General features: G+C 39.2%; 1 protein-coding gene across 5 annotated transcripts in view; it reads right to left on the bottom strand.

Annotated features, from left to right (window-relative positions):
- Window positions 1–19788, bottom strand: part of ESRP1 (epithelial splicing regulatory protein 1) — a 49513-nt gene that overhangs the window by 15074 nt on the left and 14651 nt on the right. Inside the window, exons 10-15 of one of the 5 annotated variants that reach the window (XM_039706334.1) lie at window positions 18547–18848; window positions 16811–17029; window positions 14573–14759; window positions 12578–12746; window positions 3196–3301; window positions 1367–1688 (exon numbers count right to left, since the gene is read on the bottom strand). In XM_039706334.1, coding sequence (XP_039562268.1) covers window positions 3211–3301; window positions 12578–12746; window positions 14573–14759; window positions 16811–17029; window positions 18547–18848 — 968 coding nt within the window. In that variant the 3' untranslated portion in view covers window positions 1367–1688; window positions 3196–3210. Of the gene's footprint in view, window positions 1–1366; window positions 1689–3195; window positions 3302–11061; window positions 12747–14560; window positions 14760–16810; window positions 17030–18546; window positions 18849–19788 lie in introns of those variants that run through there. The other 4 variants (XM_039706331.1, XM_039706332.1, XM_039706333.1 and 1 more) reach the window with 4 other exon arrangements.

Genomic DNA, 19788 nt, shown 5'->3' with positions numbered 1-19788 from the left:
AATTTGTAGTTGTGCTGCATAATTAAAGGCAGAACCATTTTCTCAGAAGGAAAAGTTGGAAATAGCATTTTAAAATATCTTGCATCAATTAATCATGTTCAATGTAGTCATGTTTATAGAACAGTGATTTTTAAAAAAGGCCCTGTCAAATACTTTAGACTGTAACAGTATGAATTCTTCCAGGATAAAATGTAAATCTAGATTACTATGGCTGGAGTGAGAAGGGGACGGTTGGACCAAGGAAAGAGAAGGGCAAAAACTAAGAATTAAAGGGGGGAAGATTGAGTTTTTTTAATTAGATACTAGAAATGAGATTATCACTTGCCCTTGTCTGGAAGACTTTTTCTACTTTGTCACCCCACCACCCTCTTTTGTTCTTTTTTCACTTTTACTTACTTTCAGGGATACCAAGGCACTGTTGTGGATTTGGGTTCATGGTAACTAAAAACTCCTACAGCACCACCTACCTAAAGTGCCTGCATTCCTCAGTTCTGCAGTATTTATTTTGAACGTGCCAAAGAACCTATCCAATTTGCCACTTTTAGCCTCATGCATCTCTGCTTCAGGGTTTCCTTCCCCCTTTCCTCAGCACAAATGAGGATTTTAATTGCCATGGAAAGGTGCAGTGATCCACTCCTGTGCCTGAAGCCCAGTCCCAGGGCAGGCAGGGAGACCCAGGGCTGCTAAAAGACAGCAGTTATTTAGGAGCATGAATAGCATGATTTTCTGATTTCTCTGCTAAGAGTGACAGTTGTGGTGCTGGGTTACTGGCTGTAGTCCAGAGAGAGCAAGCTCAAACTACCAGCTCTGACTGACCCTCTCTTGGAGCAGACAAGGCACTGGGTCTTACCTACAGGTCACATTACTTTTCTTGCATAGAAGACAGTCAAACACCAAGAAAGGTGGAGAGAGCATGAAGTGGAAATATGAAAGTAGGACCATGGGAGAGAGGTGAACTGCATTTCTCATTTTCTGAGTACACAGTGTGATCCAAGTTTGAAAATGCCTACTCCTGTAAGCCTTTTAAAATTTAAATACTTGAGTGCATAGGAAAAGCCTACAAGATAAGAATCAGAGACAAAGCATTTAACATCCCACACATATTTTTACAAAGTTACAGCATTTTTTCCTTAGATAATCCATTTTACATTCCTAATTATTTCTGCACTGTGTAAAATATGCCTGCATATAAAGTTTACAGTGGCTTCTTTTGCAGAGATTAGACAAATATATACAAGACAAAAGATTTTTTTATTAAAATGTCAAATGCAAAATTAGAGGTTGTAAAACACTTTAATTAAAAAGAACTATTTTAAACTGTGTGCAAAATTATGTAAAACAGACTTTTTTGCTATTTCAAAGAACCAAAGAAATCAGACTTTGTAGGTTCAGGCTGAACAATTTTTGTGTTAAGAGCAGCTTAATACTTTATCAAGCAGAAACCCTCAAGGATTTTCACAATTCCAGCACCTGTGCTGTCAGTGAAGGGCTTAGTGGTCTGTGTGTGCATGTCTGAAAATTGTGCATAAACTTCAAAACAGTAACAGATCCCTCTGGTCACTTCTAGAGTTCTGGTAGTTTTTCTCTTGAGCACAACTGGCTTGGGAAGCAGTAAAGCTGGAAACATAATCAAAATCTCCATCTAGACTTGCTGTGTTTGTTCAAAACATCAGAAAGGGGAGAGGAATCTGCATGAAAGAGTTGTGCAGGTCACTGAACACCATGATAAAAGCAAATATTAATTTCTTGATTTCCTAAATTAAAAATCTTTACAGATGAACCAAAAGCTTTAGTTTTCATCTTACACACACAGTTTTAATGACATTTTCTACTAAAGTTAAGTGTGCTGCACTAAGAATATACCTAAATTTATTCACTATTACATGACCTTTTACCTTTGGAGGTGAAGCTTTAAAATTAAGTCCAACATGGCAATGCCATTCCTATGTCTCAGTGCCTGCCTCAGCCACTTCTACTTTCTTGTCTCTGGGCCAACACAGGCAGCTAGCGCTGCTAAGCTGTAAACTGGCTAAAAACAAAGACAAACCCCATGAGTTTTTCCAGCTGGATCAGGAAGCTTTCTGGTCTAGTCACTGGATGGCACCACAATAAATGGATGGGAACTGATGTAGCATAGTTTAGGCCAGGAGTCCACTAAGCAGCTAATTATGGCTCTGACTGTCAGTGCAGGGTCAGGATTTAGCTTCATCAATCCACCAAAGGCCAGCTGGTTAGACAACAAGCTGAGATGGTCACTACACATGCAAAAGTAGCACACTTGGAGCAGATGGCAGTGAGGTGATGCTGCAGGTAAAGGTTTTGACCCAAAGTAGATTGCACCCTGAGCTAAGTTGTCTGTGTCAAAAGCAGAAGAATTAGAAAAAACAGTTTTGTTGCTGTTTTTCAGAGGGAAAGCTGAAAAAAGGAATAGAGGAAAGAAAGGGGCATTAAAAAAAATCTAATCACTTCTTTGACTATGTATTTTTTTCAAAGAGTAGAGATGACAGAAGCATTTTTTTGCAAATACATTTCTATATCTTCCTCTGAGACTACAACATGATAAGTTTCATGGTCCATCAATACACTGCTTTGCAGTTCAAGTTGCATTTTTCTGCACAAATGCTTTCTGGGTGACTTCACCCTTTGACTGTTCCTATACAGAAGATCAAGTAAACCAAACCTGAAAGGTTGAAGTGGCCTGATCAGAAAGCTCACAAAAGCAAGAGAGTAGCTGCTATTATACAAACTACTTCATTGCTGCAATTTTACATCAGTGTGAAGCTTAGACATTGGATTCTGTAGTTACCTAAGAAAGTGGCTTATTCTGTCTAACCAACACCTCATTTCAGTGCACTGCTAGGAGAGTAACATCATCTCCACACTTTGCTCCACAGAGAAAACTGGCTCTGAGAAGCTTTCTGCAGGCTCTCAGTACTGCTATTAAAGCTTGAAGTAGCATGCATTCAAAGCCCTGGGAAACATGTAAAGCAGCAGCCCTTAAGATGACTGGAGTAGTTAAAATCCTTTAAATTATGGCTTCCATAGGCTTTTACATATTGCAGTGTGACATTCTGGACAAAGCAAAGTGTAGCTCCCTTCTCAGGGCAACAAATGAGAAATAACATTGAGTATGGTGGTTATCTGAATAAAACACTATGATTCCCACAAACCCTATCTCCTGGGGTTTAGCCTTACCTTCACTAAGGAAGTCTAACTGCTGGGGCCTTTAAATGCAAATCCATTCTTTGGACACTGTCCTGGCCGCATCATTTGTGAGTACAAGTCCATCCTCTGCTGCATACTACAAACACAAGTTAAGACAGAAGCAATCAGAAGCCAAACTAATGCAGAAAAGAGCAACTGGCTATGCAACCTTAACCTTTCTTAAAGTGCTGGGCAGATGTCAAAGCTTAGGCTCAGAATTAGACACTCATAATGCTCCCACCACCATGGCATTAAGAGCAATTCAACAACAGAAACTACACTGGGCTAATCAGCTTTCCCTAACAGCACAACGCATGGGTACACACAGAATCTAGTTGAAGACCACTGTCCCCAGACTCTGGCAGCCCCAACTGCCTGACCTCAAGAGACTGCCCCTGGAGACTGGAGACAAACACCTCCTGCACAGCCACACATGCCCAAAGTCTCTGAAGGAAAAGTTAACATGCTCACTACTAAATAGATTTGCACAGACCACTACTTACCCCTAAAGTTGTGCTAATACTGAAGGATGTCACTGGCTTATCTTATTTACTCTATAATTTTATGAAAGTAAAAAAATAAATTAAGAACTCACTTCTCCAAGAAGTCATACTTGCTCAAAGCTACCTCAATAATTTTGCTTTATCTTCCATGCATGGCATCAAGAATCTAACCATTTGCATTGCCATTTCAATGCTATTCCTTAGACCTGAGATAACCTCTCCAAACCACACTAGAGAGGTAGCTCTCAGATGACCTCCTCTTCTACTCTCCCAGCCCAAGGCTATGAAAATATGAAAAAATTTCTACTGGGCTCTATCAGTCTTCCCTTTGTGTCCTTACACTGGTGTTTCAATCCTTACCTAAGCTGGTACACATGAAGACTAAGTTTAGCCCAAAGGGTACTGTCCTAAGATGCCTTGTGGAGGAGTCCTCCCTCTACACAAGTTCTACAGTGTTAGCCTTATATTCCACCTCCCTAAATTAAAGCTCATCTTCTTGAGTGCCTCTGTAGCTTCCAAGTCCAGTAGGCACATTTGCCCCAAAGCATATGTCCTCATCAGTTTTCAGTCTTGACCTCACCAAGTTCCCATAATTTGCAAAGCCCTGAGTCATCTTTATGCAGCAGAGCATGGAAGGGAACAGTTTAATCACAGCAGGTAAGAGGTAAATCAGCAGACAAGCCATTCCTGGACACAATATATAGATGGTTATAGCTGCCCTTCAGAGAAACCTCTTCAAGGTGTTTCAGGAAGTGAATGGAATTGACTGAGGTTTAACATTGCTGCTTCTACAGGGAACAGCTGTCCATGTCTAGAAAGAAAGCTGCTTTTCCTTTTTCCACAGGAACTGCTTATAAAGCTTGTTTATGCCCACAACTGCATTCCTGGGTACCTTTGTGACATCATCTTCACTGGTGGTTCCACTAGATACCAGAGACAGTCTGGTGCCAAGGACAGCACTTGTAATGATTTTTGTCAATTTTGAGCCTATTGTCAGAAAACACAGCTGTAGGAAGGTAAGACTTTATGCTGTAGAGAACCATCTTCATACAAACTTATCACAACACTTCCCACTAATAATTTCCTGCATGCCTTTTCTGTTACATTAGTAGTCATACTAATCCCTAAAAAAACTACAGTCAATACACCTTTGTACTACTCAGATTCTCAAACATAATACCCAGAGGTCAGCTTATGACACTGATGAAGCCAAAAATAAGTCTTCCCCACCATGGCACCATTCATCAGCTTTAGAACTTATAAGCCATCACATGCTTATGACACTGATGAAGCCAAAAATAAGTCTTCCCCACCATGGCACCATTCAGCTTTAGAGCTTATAGCCATCAGATGCTGTCTCCAACCTTTTTTTTTTTAAATGTAGCTATAGAGTGAGGATATGAATCCACAGCAGATATGCCCATCCCACAGTTTGGATGCAAGCTCCAGGTCAGTATCTGCCAAATACACCTGGGGCTGGAGCTCCCCACAGCTGCCAGCAAGGCAGTATTTTCTTCCATTTACTTATGTTTCATGGACTGTTTAGACACAGCATCTTCTGTGGTCAATGGCAACTGCCAGATTTTAAAGGTTAGTGCCACAAAGGGACAGGCTTGTCTTGTTTTAAAGCAATATTAATGCCACAATAATATAATTTATTCAGGAATAATAAATAAAAATCTTTTCTTATGCCCAAAATATTCAAGCTGTAGATGTTAGAAATGTTGATATTCTTTTTCAGGTCTTTCATAGCCTTTCTCAAAGGCTAAAGGTGTTACCTGCTCCGACTCCCTACGAGAAGATAAAATATGGACTATTCCCAGCCAATTCTATATTCACCCAGTCTGAGGGGTGACAACCTCCCAGAGGATCAGCAGCAAGTGACTTAGAGTGGTCATGTCTCCAGATGGAAAAGAAGTCAATAGAAGACTCATGAAAATGTAGTAGAAAGTGTGCAGGCAGGCATACAAGACAAGTATTCCCAGCTACATTCTTTAATCAAACAAGCCTCAGGAACAAATACTTGCATGTTTTACATCAGGCCAGACAGAATTTCTACAGTTGCTCTTAGTAGGTGTATACCACTATATAATGATGCAGTGCAAGAGCTTGAACTCTTTTTATATTTGTCTAGTACTTGAAATCAAATATGATATGCAGCATTTCCCAATGCAAACCTTTTTTTCTTATGAACTGATCTCTCTTCTTGAATCTCATCAACAGGCAGGATTGGAATGTTTCCAATCAGTATTTCTGAGATTGTTGTATTCTCCAAAGAATCTCAAAATAAAACAAGTTTCAGAAATCAGTTTTGGATGCATGAACATGTTTTCACATGTTCTAAAGGTTGATGTTGGCATTCAAGCAGCATTTATACACCTCAAGGGATCCCAAATATTCATCACTAAAATATGTGAAAATATCGAGGTTCACTGTCTCTCCTGATTTTCTAACAAGTTTTTCCATTATACATTTGCTTAACAGATACCAATATCCAGAAGGAAGCTGTGGTTTATATTACAAGTGGGTGTGAGTTGGGAGCAGTCAGCATACATAACCAAACAGCTTTTCAGATCTCTGCCAAGTATCTTGCAGGTCCATCAAGAGAACCACAAACATACCCAGCACTATTTGCACATAGGAACAAATGTGTGCATAGACACCATCTAGAGGTTTCAATTCTCTCCCTGCAGTTTTTGTATCCCTGTTTTTCCTTTGGATTTTTTATCTGTAGTCCTAAAAGGTTTTTTTGTTTGTGAAGTATATTAATTATTGTCTGCTTTGTGACAGATACTGGTACAATATCCTTTCATCAAGGTACCAATTCAGAGCTTCTATTAATTTCAGGACTGTAAGACAGGTCCCGATTTCAAGTTAGTCTAAATTCGTATTCCTTACTTTAATACTCAGAGGAGCACTAGCAGTGAAAGAAAACCTGTCAGACTCATCCATTAGAGTTCCATCCATTAGAGTTTCACCCTCTTTTCTAGGCCTAGGAAGATCAGCAGAGCCAGAGCACCTCTGCAGCACCTCAAAGTGAGATCCTCTGACTGAAGCCAGCAGGAGGAACAGGAAAAATAAAGGACACACGTTACCAAGTAGCCTTCAGAAAAACTCAAAAATTGACAGAGGATCCCAGACTTCAGTGAAGAGCAGATCTTTTCAGAAACTGGTAGGGATTTTCAAATACTCCTTGGGCTGGTATGGGACATGATTACAATGTGCATGTGTACACAAGCTTACAGCATAATGTCTATAGTGTTCACTACTGGAAAGCAGCCCATGAGGAAATGCAGCTTCAGTATAAAGCTCTTTTAGAAGTGGTTCATACATAAGTTAGTACTAAATTTTGTGGTATAATCACCAAAGTTGAAAGCTTTAACACGGTACTTTGTTCACAAAAACTAACAAGACATGTTACTAGCAAGAGTATTTACACAGCTAGAATAATTTTCCTGTTCCAAGACTGGAATGTTTATCCATATTTAAAGAAAGAAAGGCTGTATAACTTGACAAATAGCAGAAGTAGGAGCACTAAACCATCAGGTCACCTGTTAATCAAACAAATATTTAGATCCCTATGACTATATAATCATGGAGGAATATTACAAGCTGTATACTCCACAAGGCAGAATTTTATTTAAAGAAAGAAAGGCTGTATAACTTGACAAATAGCAGAAGTAGGAACACTAAACCATCAGGTCACCTGTTAAACAAACATTTAGATCCCTATGACTATATAATCCTGGAGGAATATTACAAGCTGTATACTCCACAAGGCAGAATTTTAATTAAAAAAAAAACAAAAACAAACAAACATGCTTTCAGATCCAAGAAGTCTTATTCCAAGATCAACCCAGCTCTATCCCTGGAAACATCCTCCTTCAAAAAAAACCCTCCTTCCACCTATCCCTGGAAACAAAGCTCCTTCAATACAGATACCTTCCCCACATTTAACCAGATAATCTGCTGCCCATTCTGCCTACTGAAATCAACTTCCCAGCTGGATAAGGCCAGGGTAGCATGACAACAATAAGCAGGGGGAATGGATCCAGAAGCTCTGCCACAGAAGACTGCAATAGCCTACCCTGGGTAGTGCTGGGACTTCCAACACACCCCTGTAGAAGGCTGCTTTTCTGTGTAAAGTGAAGCATGCAGCAATGTACCTTGGTGCCATGAGTAATCTGAGATCATTGCAAGTCCTTTAAAAAGCCACCTGCACGGATGACACACATGCCTTCAGGCACAACAGGCAGATCTTCTCTCCCACCACTGAACTGTGTTGTAAATAGACAAAAGGGAAAACTATACTCATGCTGATCTCTGCAGCAAGCTTGCACAATGCTGCTGTAACAATTAATCCCTCATATAAATCCAATTGTTTTACCAGTTAACAGGGGAACAGTCTGAAGATGACAGCAAGAGCTGCTACCTGAAAATCAAGTCATTGAGTATATTAAGGAATCAAAAAGACGAAGTCCCCACCAGTCTCCATGGCAGCATTTTGTATGGTGGGCTGAGTAAAAACTTGGACACTGCTACCAGCAACAACATTTTAACAGATGTACCAGCTTTGAAGAAAGTTGGGGTTTGTTTGGTTTGTTTTTTTAATTTAAATAATTTTGCTGTCCTGATATCCAGATAGCTGTTGATCAGAGCATTACTGTTCTACTGCTTTCACACATCATGGCAGTTTTACTAATTAAAACCTACAAATGAAGAGATAATGACAGCCTATGGAGGCATGCAACAATTAGTCTTCCCTGCTAATGCACCCCTCCTCCAATGAAATATGGTAGTAATTAAAGGCATCCCTGCTGTTCTAATCCTTGGCAAGCTACATTTATTTTGAAAGTGAATAATTAAGTGTCCCCCCCCAAACAATCATTCTGGTGACAAATTTGTGACATTAACTAAAGAGTTAAGGTTATTTTGACAAATTCATGATGGAGAGCAGCTCAATGGAACAAGGACAGGTAATGGAGTCCCAAATTCAGACACTTTATTTAAAACATTTGAACTCCATTTACTGGACAGCAACTAAAAGCCACCAATAAGCTTTTATATCCAGTGAGCCAATCACTGCAGATGTGATTTCATGCAATCCAAGCTGACATACTTAGCATAAAAATAATAATAAAAACAAAATCACAAGAGTTTGAGATGTGGTCCAGAGTGTTGATGTGATGCTGTGAGTACTACTAAAAGAGGTTTTGTTTCTGGCTGCTGCTGTTCTCCATCTGTGACAGAGCTCCCAGGCTAAATACACATATGGTTGTTTCCTAACCCAGTTCTGTCAAGTGATGCTGGTTAGCCAGACACAGAGATATGTAAACAAAGCTGCTGGCAGCAGCTCTGAATGGTATCGCCCACTTGTTCCTAGGTTTGCCAGTTTTAAATCCCTGTAACTTAATTGTGCTTCAAAAAGAGTCTGAGCAATAACCAAGGTTAGAAAAGACTCACTTGTTTCCCATGATGATCATAATGGAGAATCTGATTCATCACAGAGAACAAGTGAGACTATTTTCTAACCTTAATTATTGCTCTGATTGGTCATTTTACTTTTACACATACATCTTCATGTATGTATACATAAATATTACTGCTATATGGTATGTTGCACATGTATATACTTCTACAAGGTTATGATGTATATACTTCTAGTAGGTGTGATGAGAAAACCCACACCTTGTCCAGAGCAGGAAGGGACATAAGCAGACATGAAAACACTAAGACACTACCCTTTATTTCCCTGTGCAGCAAGTGTCAGAATTATACATTTATCACCTAAAAAGGCCTTTTAACTCAAACCACTCCAATGGAGAGAACTGTACACACTGGCCCAACAGAGTGATAACCCCAACTTAGCCACTATTAGACAAACACACTGGAACAGACCCACACTCTCAAGCAGTGCCCATATCTCTCAAGACAAGTCCCACAAAGGTGTGAACAAACAAGTTTATACCTACCCACCTTGGTTCAACAGCACAAGAATTTACCATAGGGGACAGAGCACAAGAATGCTCTTCCACTAATTTTGAGTTCAAGGACTTCCTGAGCCAGGTGTGGTTTCTGTGTATTCACTAACTCACAATGAATTTCCTGCCATGGAATTTATCCAGTTTGTTTGAACCTACACCAAGTTTCAGTTTCCATATCATGTTTTGGCTACAAGTCCTACAATTAAGAATCTCTTCTTTCCACTATGCTATTTTAAATACTTTTAAAAAAAGTAAAAATGTATTACTACCTGTATGGATTTTGACAGATACTTTTGAGGCTTTAAAGGCACTGCTTAAAAGTGATAAAAACAGCATCAGAACTTAATAAACATAATAAGATTCAACTTTGTTTTAAAACTGTTTAGCCTGTAGCAATAGCTTTCAAGTTTGTATACAGTAAAAGATTCTATAGGATGTGTTAGCAATTGCCAAGTAGAGCAGTTATTTCCAATGTATGTACAGCACCTAATACACCCAGGATTAGAAAAAGGAAACTCCTCCTTCCCATGGATCCTATTGTTCTTTCTTAAAAGCTTGGGACTAGGCAGAGAGCAAGACCACTGATATACTGTCAGAACATGTTGCCAGATATAATTACAAGCTGAACAGTGATATCAAAGACTGACAGATCCTGAATTACTTGCTCTCCCTCCTTTTCATTAGGAATTCACTAAAGCTATTTTAATAGCTTAGAAGGCATCAATTTCTTTACACCACTGGTTTCATCACCAAAGCTGTAAGAGCATTAGGACAAGTCTGAGAGTTTCAGGATATCTGATAGGTACTGAAAACCAAACCAATATCTCCCTGCTTTCCACCATTTAAGTTGATTTCTGTGTGGAAAATGGAGTTGGACTATTGTAAAGCAACTTGACCTTGCAAAACACAAGCTCTAAAAGCTTTTGGCAGTAGCTCAAAGAAGTTTTCCTTATTTCCATAAATATTCACCAGTTAGATTTATGAACTATTGTCTGATCATTACTTACCAGCTCTATATTACTTTTCCTGGATGTGCTTTTAAATGGAACACTTAGTACAGAGGATACCCTATTCTTCCTGCTGCACATAGCTAATTTTTGACTTAAACTTCAAAACCAGAAAGCTGCATTTAGGAGAGTTCTGATTGCTGTTTCAAATGGACTCTATTTTTTGTATCCTGGATAAAGCACAGAAACTTGCCTGAAAAGCAATAAGTATTAAAAAAAAAAAAAAAGAGAAACAAACAAAAAAGAGAAACAAACCTAAACCAAAACCAAACCCCCAAAATACCAAGCCAAAAATAAGAGAGAAACAAACAAAAAAGAGAAACAAACCTAAACCAAAACCAAACCAAACCCTCAAAATACCAAGCCAAAAACATTCTCTACAAAGAATCACTACATCTATTGGAGTACATACAAATTGTCTGTAGATAAACATTCTGGGTGGAAAAGCGATACCTAAACACCAAATTTCATAACAAAGAAGCCAACTTGAGTCCAGAAATTTTTCCTTATTTTCTTTAAAAGAGCAGTATTTGTAATTGGCAGAGAAACTATGTAGTAATGGTTTCCTAAAAACAGTGAACAACTGCCAGTTAAACAAGAAAATAAAATGGATATTTTGGGGCTTGGGATTGATCTGTCTGTGACCAACATATATGCCCACAGCCAAGCAGCCAGTGATGAAACTCACATGGGAACTCATTCAGTGAGAAATCACTAGGACACGACATTTAGCCTGCAGTGGCCAGTCTATTCTTAAGAAGTAAAATATATTAGTAACCACAGACTATTACTGCTACTATGTTTTCATGAAATATAGAACCGTTACTGAGAACCTTGTTTTATATTGCCAGTGCAAGTTTGGAATTTTATTTTTCTTAATCTTACATTAACAAGGCTGAGTTTGATAATATCATAACCATAAAACAGATATTGAAGGCATTATAGAAAGTAACTCATGAGTGAAGGAAACATTTTAATAAAAAACCACAACAGTCATTTCACAGACATATAGATAAAGTAATAAGAAAACCTTTGTTATCTTACAGGTATTGAAGTGCTCATATTGCTTAACAGCTTCCTAAGTAGCTCTTTGGTCCCTGCTGCAGAGATAAACTCAAGTTGTCCAGCAGATTTCCTACCAGAGAAATGGTTTATGGCTTAAAGGGAACATGGCTCCTTCCAAGGCCTCATGACTGCAGAGGGCAACAGGTATCCAGAGATTTTGTTCTGTAGCAGATAGCTAATACATCCAGAAAAACCAAAAGCCCTTTGTGAGAGGTTTTGATGAGGACAGGAAGAACACATGCCTCTATATGCTTTACATATGCATTCAATACAATAGTAGTCATAGAAGTAAACAGTTTTCATCATAAAGGTCAAAATTTACTTTGTTACAAACACAAAGAGGCAGTATTTCAGAAGTTGCTAAGGCAGACCCCAGCCCATCCATTCTAAAGAGGGGCCAAGGGCTTCTTTGTGGACATGGGAAAGAGTACTGCACATGTCAATTCCCACTGAGGGCATAACAAAGAAAACTAGTAAGTTTTAGAGGAATGTTAGGTGAAACAAAAATAATAAAAAATATCCCTAGGACTGAAATGTGTGTCCTAGGTTAAAAAAAAACCAAAAAACAAAGAAACACTAACCAGCCTCCCTGTCCCCCAAACATTGCTACCTGCAATACCATAAAACTTGGAAAATCCCTAGTTATCCTGAAATTGTTTCCCTGAACAAGATACCAAACAAGGTGTTCTTGGTATCACAAGTCCTTAGCAGAGCAGACAATGTTCTTTTGTGAATTTTATGCATTTTCTGGGGACAATAAAAAATAAAAAAAAAAAGACTTCTTCTTTGGTGCTTGAGTTCTCCTCTGCTTTACCTGGGATAATATGCTGTGTAGTTCATGAAGAGCTGAGCCCCAGCAGGGTAGTAGGCTGTGGAGGGCTGGAGTGCTCGTGGGTTCAGAAGCATGGATGGCTGATAGAGAGCAGCTTCTGTTGGCACAACTGCAGCAGGAGCTGGAAAGGAGTAGGCAGGGGGTGAAAGGCCTACAGGGAGCAAATGGAAAATAGATTAGGACCTCTGAAATTCCAGAGCTCACACATACATACACACAACTCCACAGTACATCAGGAACCTCGTCATCCTCCTTCACCACAGAAAATAAATGTGAGCCAGCAATGCGAGTGTGACTACAAAGTGTTACACCCAGCCTCCAGTCTACAGAAAAGTCAAAACCACACACACAAAAAATCACCTCTTGCTCTGGGAATAGGGTCCCTTTCTGATACCTAGGTCAGTTTTACTTGTCTAGGCTCAGATTTTAATGAGTTCTGCGTTCAAGAACTACAAGACTTCTGCACAGTAAGAAGTTTCCATGACAAAGATCTGTTTAACATTCAACAAAAGAGAGAAGACTTTCATCCTGTTACTGCTTATATCTTAATTAATCAACAGCAGAGTGAGAAAAGTCATGGCTTTGCAGCTTGAAGTGTTAGCACTAAATTAGAAAAAACCAAACAAAAACCAAATTGTACTTTGTGCTGTTTCAACAAGATGTTAGGCCCTAAATGAATTCTTACTGATGAGAGTTCACCCTCCTCCTTTGCTTAACTATTCTCCTTATTGCCATAGAAGTGAACATACAGCTTTAGATAAAGTAAGCCTTTAATTTTACTATTCAGAGTTACAGCCAGCATCTCATTGTATTGTAAAATGTGGAATGACAGGGCCAAAAGGCCTTATCTGAGGAATACATCACAGGCATTTGTAGTTGGAAATGGGAATATTGACTTGTGTGTTTCCAAAAGTTTGTGACTGCCCAAGAATCTGTCCTAGGAGCTCTCAGGTTCCAACACATCTGGAACAGCCGTCACACATAGGACTATCTACTGCTGACCTCTGCTTAAGATACTTTTGTTGAAAGAAAAAAAATCCTCTCCCACAGATTAGCTGAAGGTCTACTCGCACTCAAAAGGAACCACTCCAAAGGAAGTTTGCTGCTGTATTGGCAGTTCTGACTAGGATGTAGAGGCCATTTCTTAAATGATCTACAACCAAAAAAATACACTTGCATAGAGAGACACAGAGAAAGCTACTACTGGACTACCTTGCCGTTTATGATTTTAGAAGCAAAGTATTATTTTTCCCATAGGCTCAGATTTATGTGGCACAGATGCTTAGCAAGTTAGCCCTTAAACTCCTGAAGTATTTCCCCAAAAAGTTTGTGTAGAAGTCAGTGTTCATCCTAGTAGCTCTAAGAATCAAAATTTAAAAGGAAATAGAGATTCTGCAATTCTGAGGCAGAAGCCATCTGTATTTCACTCCCACAAAGCCAACCTCCATTTCGTATGAACAACAAAAAGCAAAGGAAGAGTTCAGTCAGTTGCAGTTCAAAAGGCAGAGCACATGATTAAGTCTCAAAGGGGAGCATTATTACCTATAGTTTCTCAAATTAAGTTTTGGAAGTGAAAAGGGAAGGTCTTTTACTTGACATGTTCACCATGACAAAAAAATAAAAGTACTAAAAGATCAGTTACAATACAAAACAGTTCTTTAAGGTCTAGGCAGGGCTTAGAAATTACTTTTCAAAATCATCACTCCCCCCAACCAATTAAAGTTTCAGGGAGGGGAGGGAAAATTTGCCACTGGAAAAGCAAAAGTAGTTCTTCAGTCATAATAATTTACAACCAAAGGGAAAAATAATGATTGCAAGCTAGTGATGATTTAAGACAAAAGACCTTATTTTAACACCCCCATCTCACAATGCTACCCAAGAACCAGGACAAGAGTTAGCAAAGCAGCTCCAATACCTACCCGCACACAGTGTAGAGCATAGTGGCAAGACCCAAGCAAAACTTACATGGTAACTTACATGGTGGCGGGGACAAGCCATTTCGATTTAAAGTGCCCCCCATTAATACAAAGTTCATCTCTTCAGCAGAACATTGAAAGACTTCAACATATCTGTCCTTCATAGTCTTCTTATGACACTTCTGTGCAGCCAGGAAAGCTCGATCAGCAGATTTCATCTGAATGAAAGCATCTCCCGATGGACGTCCCTACAAACAGGGCAAACAAAAAAGAAATGTTTCTGTAGGTTCCATGAAGGAGCAGCATAACAATAATTTGTGCTAAGTCTCTTCAGTCATAAATACATTCGACTGCAAAGTACAGCCAGTCATCCTGAGCAGTCATCAGCATGTTTAAGCTCTTCTCTCTAGTTTTTCCCACTTGTGATAACTTGATTGTATTTATTCATCTGTTTTGATTAAGCTACATTGTAACTTGTTACATCTATATCTAAAAAAAAAAAGACACCTATGGGAGAGACTCTAATTCAGGGGTGCTTTGAGATTTCCTCTTACAAATTTACCATGAATGCAGAATTGGCAGATCTAGTCCCCATTTATTACCGCTTTGAGATTTGCTCTTACAAATCTACTATGAATGCAGAATTGGAAGATCTAGTCCCCATTTATTACCCATGATTTTTAAAAATCAATGATAAATACAGTCAAGCACTCATTGCTGAAATGAGCACTTGATTCATTTCAAGTGAATGAAATGAGTTGAAACTTCATGAGTTTGTTTTAAATTTTATTTTCTGTAGACCAACATGGGCTGGGATGTTTTAGTAGAGTACTAACTAGACTAACATTTGATATGAGCTTGCAGAGAAGAAAAAAAAATCTTTATATGTGTAAATGAGTGGGATACACCACTGGGAGGAGTTCTTTCAGCTACATGCAGTTGCTGATTTGAAGTAGCCAAAAGTAGAGAGAGATCTGAAGCCGGCTCTAACTCAAGTTCTGGGGCCAGTCCTTCTTGTTTTGGAAGGAACAACAACATTATCAGCATCCTTTACACAGTCTTTTATGATTAGAGGGTTGAAACCTGGGAACTTTGAGAAAGATAAAAATCTAGTAGTCAGGCAAAAGCAGTATTTGGGGAGAAAAAAAAAGTCTGATAGCTTTGGGCAGGGCAAGGGTAGCAGACAGCCCTTAGGGTTATATGCACACATCAATTTCTTCATCCAGGTTCTTTCATTAGTGCTGTCAAGGGCTGATACTACTGTAAATCATTACGTGTGCTTTAATATCTGCACTTTTCTTAGTCTCTCCCAGCACTACACATTCATTACAGTTTTTTAGCCTTGTCTAGGTCAAATTCCCACAGACACAGGAATGTCTTCAGATAGACAGGTACTGAAATAACTACAGTCCCTTCTCCATCCCCATATTCCTGAAACACAGAAGTCCTGCTTGGGACCAGGAAGTATTTTTTAGTTTTGATTGATATTCAGCTTAAGCTAAACAATTTTAGAACCATAATTTTTATACAGTTTTTTAATCAGCTTGTTCCATTGAACCACTCCATGGAGTCAAAGGACTCCCCCCCTCAAGTCACAAGAAGAGAAAGATAAAGATCACAAGAATGCACAATCCTTTGTCTAAAAGGTTTTTCTGTCTAAAAGGTTTTGGTAGAAACTGCTTCCAGAAAACAATGACAAAGATGTGACACTATACACATCAATGAACTGTTAATCTTAGTGCATAGCTGTGACTGTTTAAAGAAAGCAAGAACACAGGAAACCCAAAGCTTCAGTTTCTGACTTTTGACATGGGAACTCCTGTCTCTAGAAGGCTGCAGTCACATTTGTCTTCAGATATACTTGTGGCACATTGTTCAGCAAGGCAGGGACAAACCACTCCTTTGAGAGCTAACATTGCCCACACTTGTGTTTGGATGGCACTTCTCACCAGGTACAAGAGGAATCATGCACACTGTTGAGCAAGACACTTCACTTCAAGCCTCCTACAGCTCAGGATCATGGCTGCTGTTCTGGGAGCACCAATGACTCCAAGACTGGTTTAGCTTTCAGTAAAGTTAAGGCATAGGTCCCAGTGAAAGAAACCAATCTACAGCAAATGCAGCACCTGGCACAGCAGGGTTCAAGTAATCTATTGCCAGTACACTTTAAGAGGAGAGCTGGAGGCACATTAATACGATTACTGCTAGTCCCAAAGGTACTTCCCTATGGATATCATCAGGACAGTATTTATATATACAAGCACTTGGCAGAGTGGCTAGAAACATGTTTCCTACCTACCTGGTGGTTTAGTACCATGTGAACTCCATGGGTCCGAATATCTGTAGAAAACTCTCCCAGGAACTCCAGAATGTCCTCTATAGTAGCAGCATAGGGAAGACCACGCAAACGTATGCAGTCTCTGATGTTAGTGGGAGGCACAAATTGTTGAGGTAATACTGGAAGAATTGGAGGTGTTGGGAGAGGAATGAGAGGTGTGGAGGAGTACCTGTTCAGCACCTGTGCAAAGCAAAAACAGATTACAGAAGCCTCCTTACTCATTCTTCAACTTAGGAGTAAACATAACCCCAATGCCACCTGTTTTCACTCTGGTCAGTATTTTAAGATACAAATGTGCTAGATACAGATATTAACTGTAAAATATCTGATTTCTAAGCACTGTGTTATATTTTAAGCTCAGAAGCTAGCAGACTTCTATAGACACTCTAAGATAAATAGTCATGCTATTGTTTTTAAAAAAAATTTGGGTTATTTTTTTCTTGAAAAACAGTTTGGCTTTGAGAAATTTACTTGAACAGATAACACAAGTCTCAATAGAGATCTTAGAACATGAAACCTGTATATATGCACAGTGTTTTTATTGTGAAACTATCCTAAAACATTTTACCATCTACAGAGTCATGATGACACTTCTACCCAAAAATATCTCCTCTGCAAAACAGGAGAATTTGGGAACTAGAAGCACATTTCACTACCACACAACCCTAACTGTGCCTGCCATAGTCCATTCAAGAAACATTAGGAGCATTACAGAGTCACAGTACCTGTGACACTTAACAGTTTTGAGATTTCTTGTTAATAATTTTAACAGCAAAAACCCTGTCTGGCGAAAAGTTGCCTGAATATTCAATCACTACTCCTAAACTCTCTCTGAGAAAGCTGAATAAATGCAAATTATACAGTAAAACCTTCTGATATTAATCTATCAGAAGGTTTTATTAAACAAAGAAACATGAGAGTACTTAAGTAAAAATGCAATGACGAGTGAGCACTGTGGCTCTGCCTTCTAATCACTAATGTCACCTTTTAAACAAAGCACTGAAATCTCTACATGTTTGGGAGAACAAAGCTGCATAATTTCTTGGATACAGTGACATGGCTAAACATGATTCTAAAAAGGTATCTACCTCAACTGAAGCTCTGCAAATATTTTTGGAGACTTAAACAGTCTGCTCAGCTCTCCTTCCTTTCCCTGACAGCTTAGCTGCAATTAAGGGCCCAGCAAGCTCTATTAAGCCAGACTCATCAGTTTCAAACTCCTGCCACCCCTGCTAGGTAGCCTGTGCTTGCAGAACATGACAGAGATCTGCTCCTAAAAACAATTTGTAGTATTCTTCAGATACATTACACCAGAGAGGACAACTATATCAAAAGGCTTTGCTTTTTTGTGTCACTGACTAAAGATAAATCTTTTAGCTCAAGATTTGTGGCTAAACACTCCTGAATAGATCATCATTGGACTTAGCACAAGACCCACATCCACATTTTACAAAGCTATTGGAAGCCAAAACCCCAAAGGTTTCTATATAACTGAGAACACCCCTATACCATAAGGTCTTACACTTCCAGGGAGCAAAGTCTCACAGAAATTCAGACGATACTCATTCCAGCAAGAGACAAGAGTGAGAAAAGATAAAAGAAGCTTTCAAGTCAAGGCCCAGCATTATTTGCTCCCTCTACTGCCAGCACAGAAATTTGGACTACAAAAAGAAAATGTTTGAATGGTTTGCACTTACCTGCTGAACTTCTGCTGCAGTGCTCCGGAAGAGTTCAATGTACCTTTTCCCCAGCAAATCCTTGTGCTTTTTCAGTGCATTTTGTGCATATTCCTCACAAGCAAACAAGACAAAGGCATCCCCTGTTGGCCTGCTGTCAGGGTAGGTGACAAACAGGACTCCCTCCTTTCCGCCTGTTACAGGGCAGTGCTGGCCAAAGAAAGTCAGCACTTCTTCTGTTGTTACATTGAAAGGAAGACCTCGCATCCTGACAATCACTTGGTTTTCTTTTGACAAGAACTGTGCAACCTCATTGGAAGTACCTTTAAAAAGAAAAAGTACAGAAGCACTTCAGTCTAGTATATAAAAACCATGAGCATAGCTACATCCTCTCCACAGGTGTTTTTTTGAGCAGGTAGAACCATATTTTCCTGTAAAGTCAGTAAAGATGACCCTCTGATAAACTAGGTATATTGTATAGGACACCTCCCAGTAAAGTATAATAATGTTATCCAATCATTTAGAGAAGACTGATCTTCATTCAAAGGAAAAATAGGAAGTACTTGCAACATTCAAAGCTCAAGGAAAGCACAATCTGTCAATCTCTTGTGTGAGCAGGACCTGTGCTATTGTGCCCCTTGTCTAACTGTGGAATACCTCTGGCATGCTCTGGAGCCATAATATATGGCAACCAAGTGCCCAGATCATTGTGCTGGGAAAGAAAGCTGGAAGAGCAGGTTCAAAACAGCTCAGGGATTTCATCCTATCCCAACAGAACTGTCGAAGTCTGATAATTCTGCTTTCAGTACCTTCACCACACCAGTGATGCTAGTAACACTACCTTATTCAAAGGTAGCTGCTAACCAAATTCACATCTTAATACAGTCCTTTCACTTACAGCTCTCTTATTCTGCAAAGTTTGGTTGTACCAGATGCACCATTTTTCACAAATGTCACTGTCCAATCTTTCCTTTGAATGGCATAACTACTTCCAAACCTATCAGTTAGCTATGTAGTTGACAGCTTAACAGCATCAACTCTGAAGCCTCAGATCTCCAGTTAGCCTCAGCCCAAATCTCGGTCAGGAAGCAACAAGAAACTTTAAGTAGTATTGCAGATAAAACAGCTTATTGGCTGTTAATTCAAATGTTGTATGCTTGCAGACAAAGGGAAAGGAAAAGAGATGAAGAGAGAGAGTTTGAAGAGCAAATTTTGCAGCCTCTCAATTATCAGCAAATATTTCAAGATTCCCCTAAAATAAGT

This window comes from Passer montanus, unplaced genomic scaffold (assembly GCF_014805655.1).
Source record: "Passer montanus isolate IOZ18808 unplaced genomic scaffold, ASM1480565v1 scaffold19, whole genome shotgun sequence".
NCBI classification, from domain to species: Eukaryota; Metazoa; Chordata; class Aves; order Passeriformes; family Passeridae; genus Passer; species Passer montanus.
Note: the sequence above shows the minus strand (reverse complement) of the source record. Positions and strands in the feature narration are given on the sequence as shown.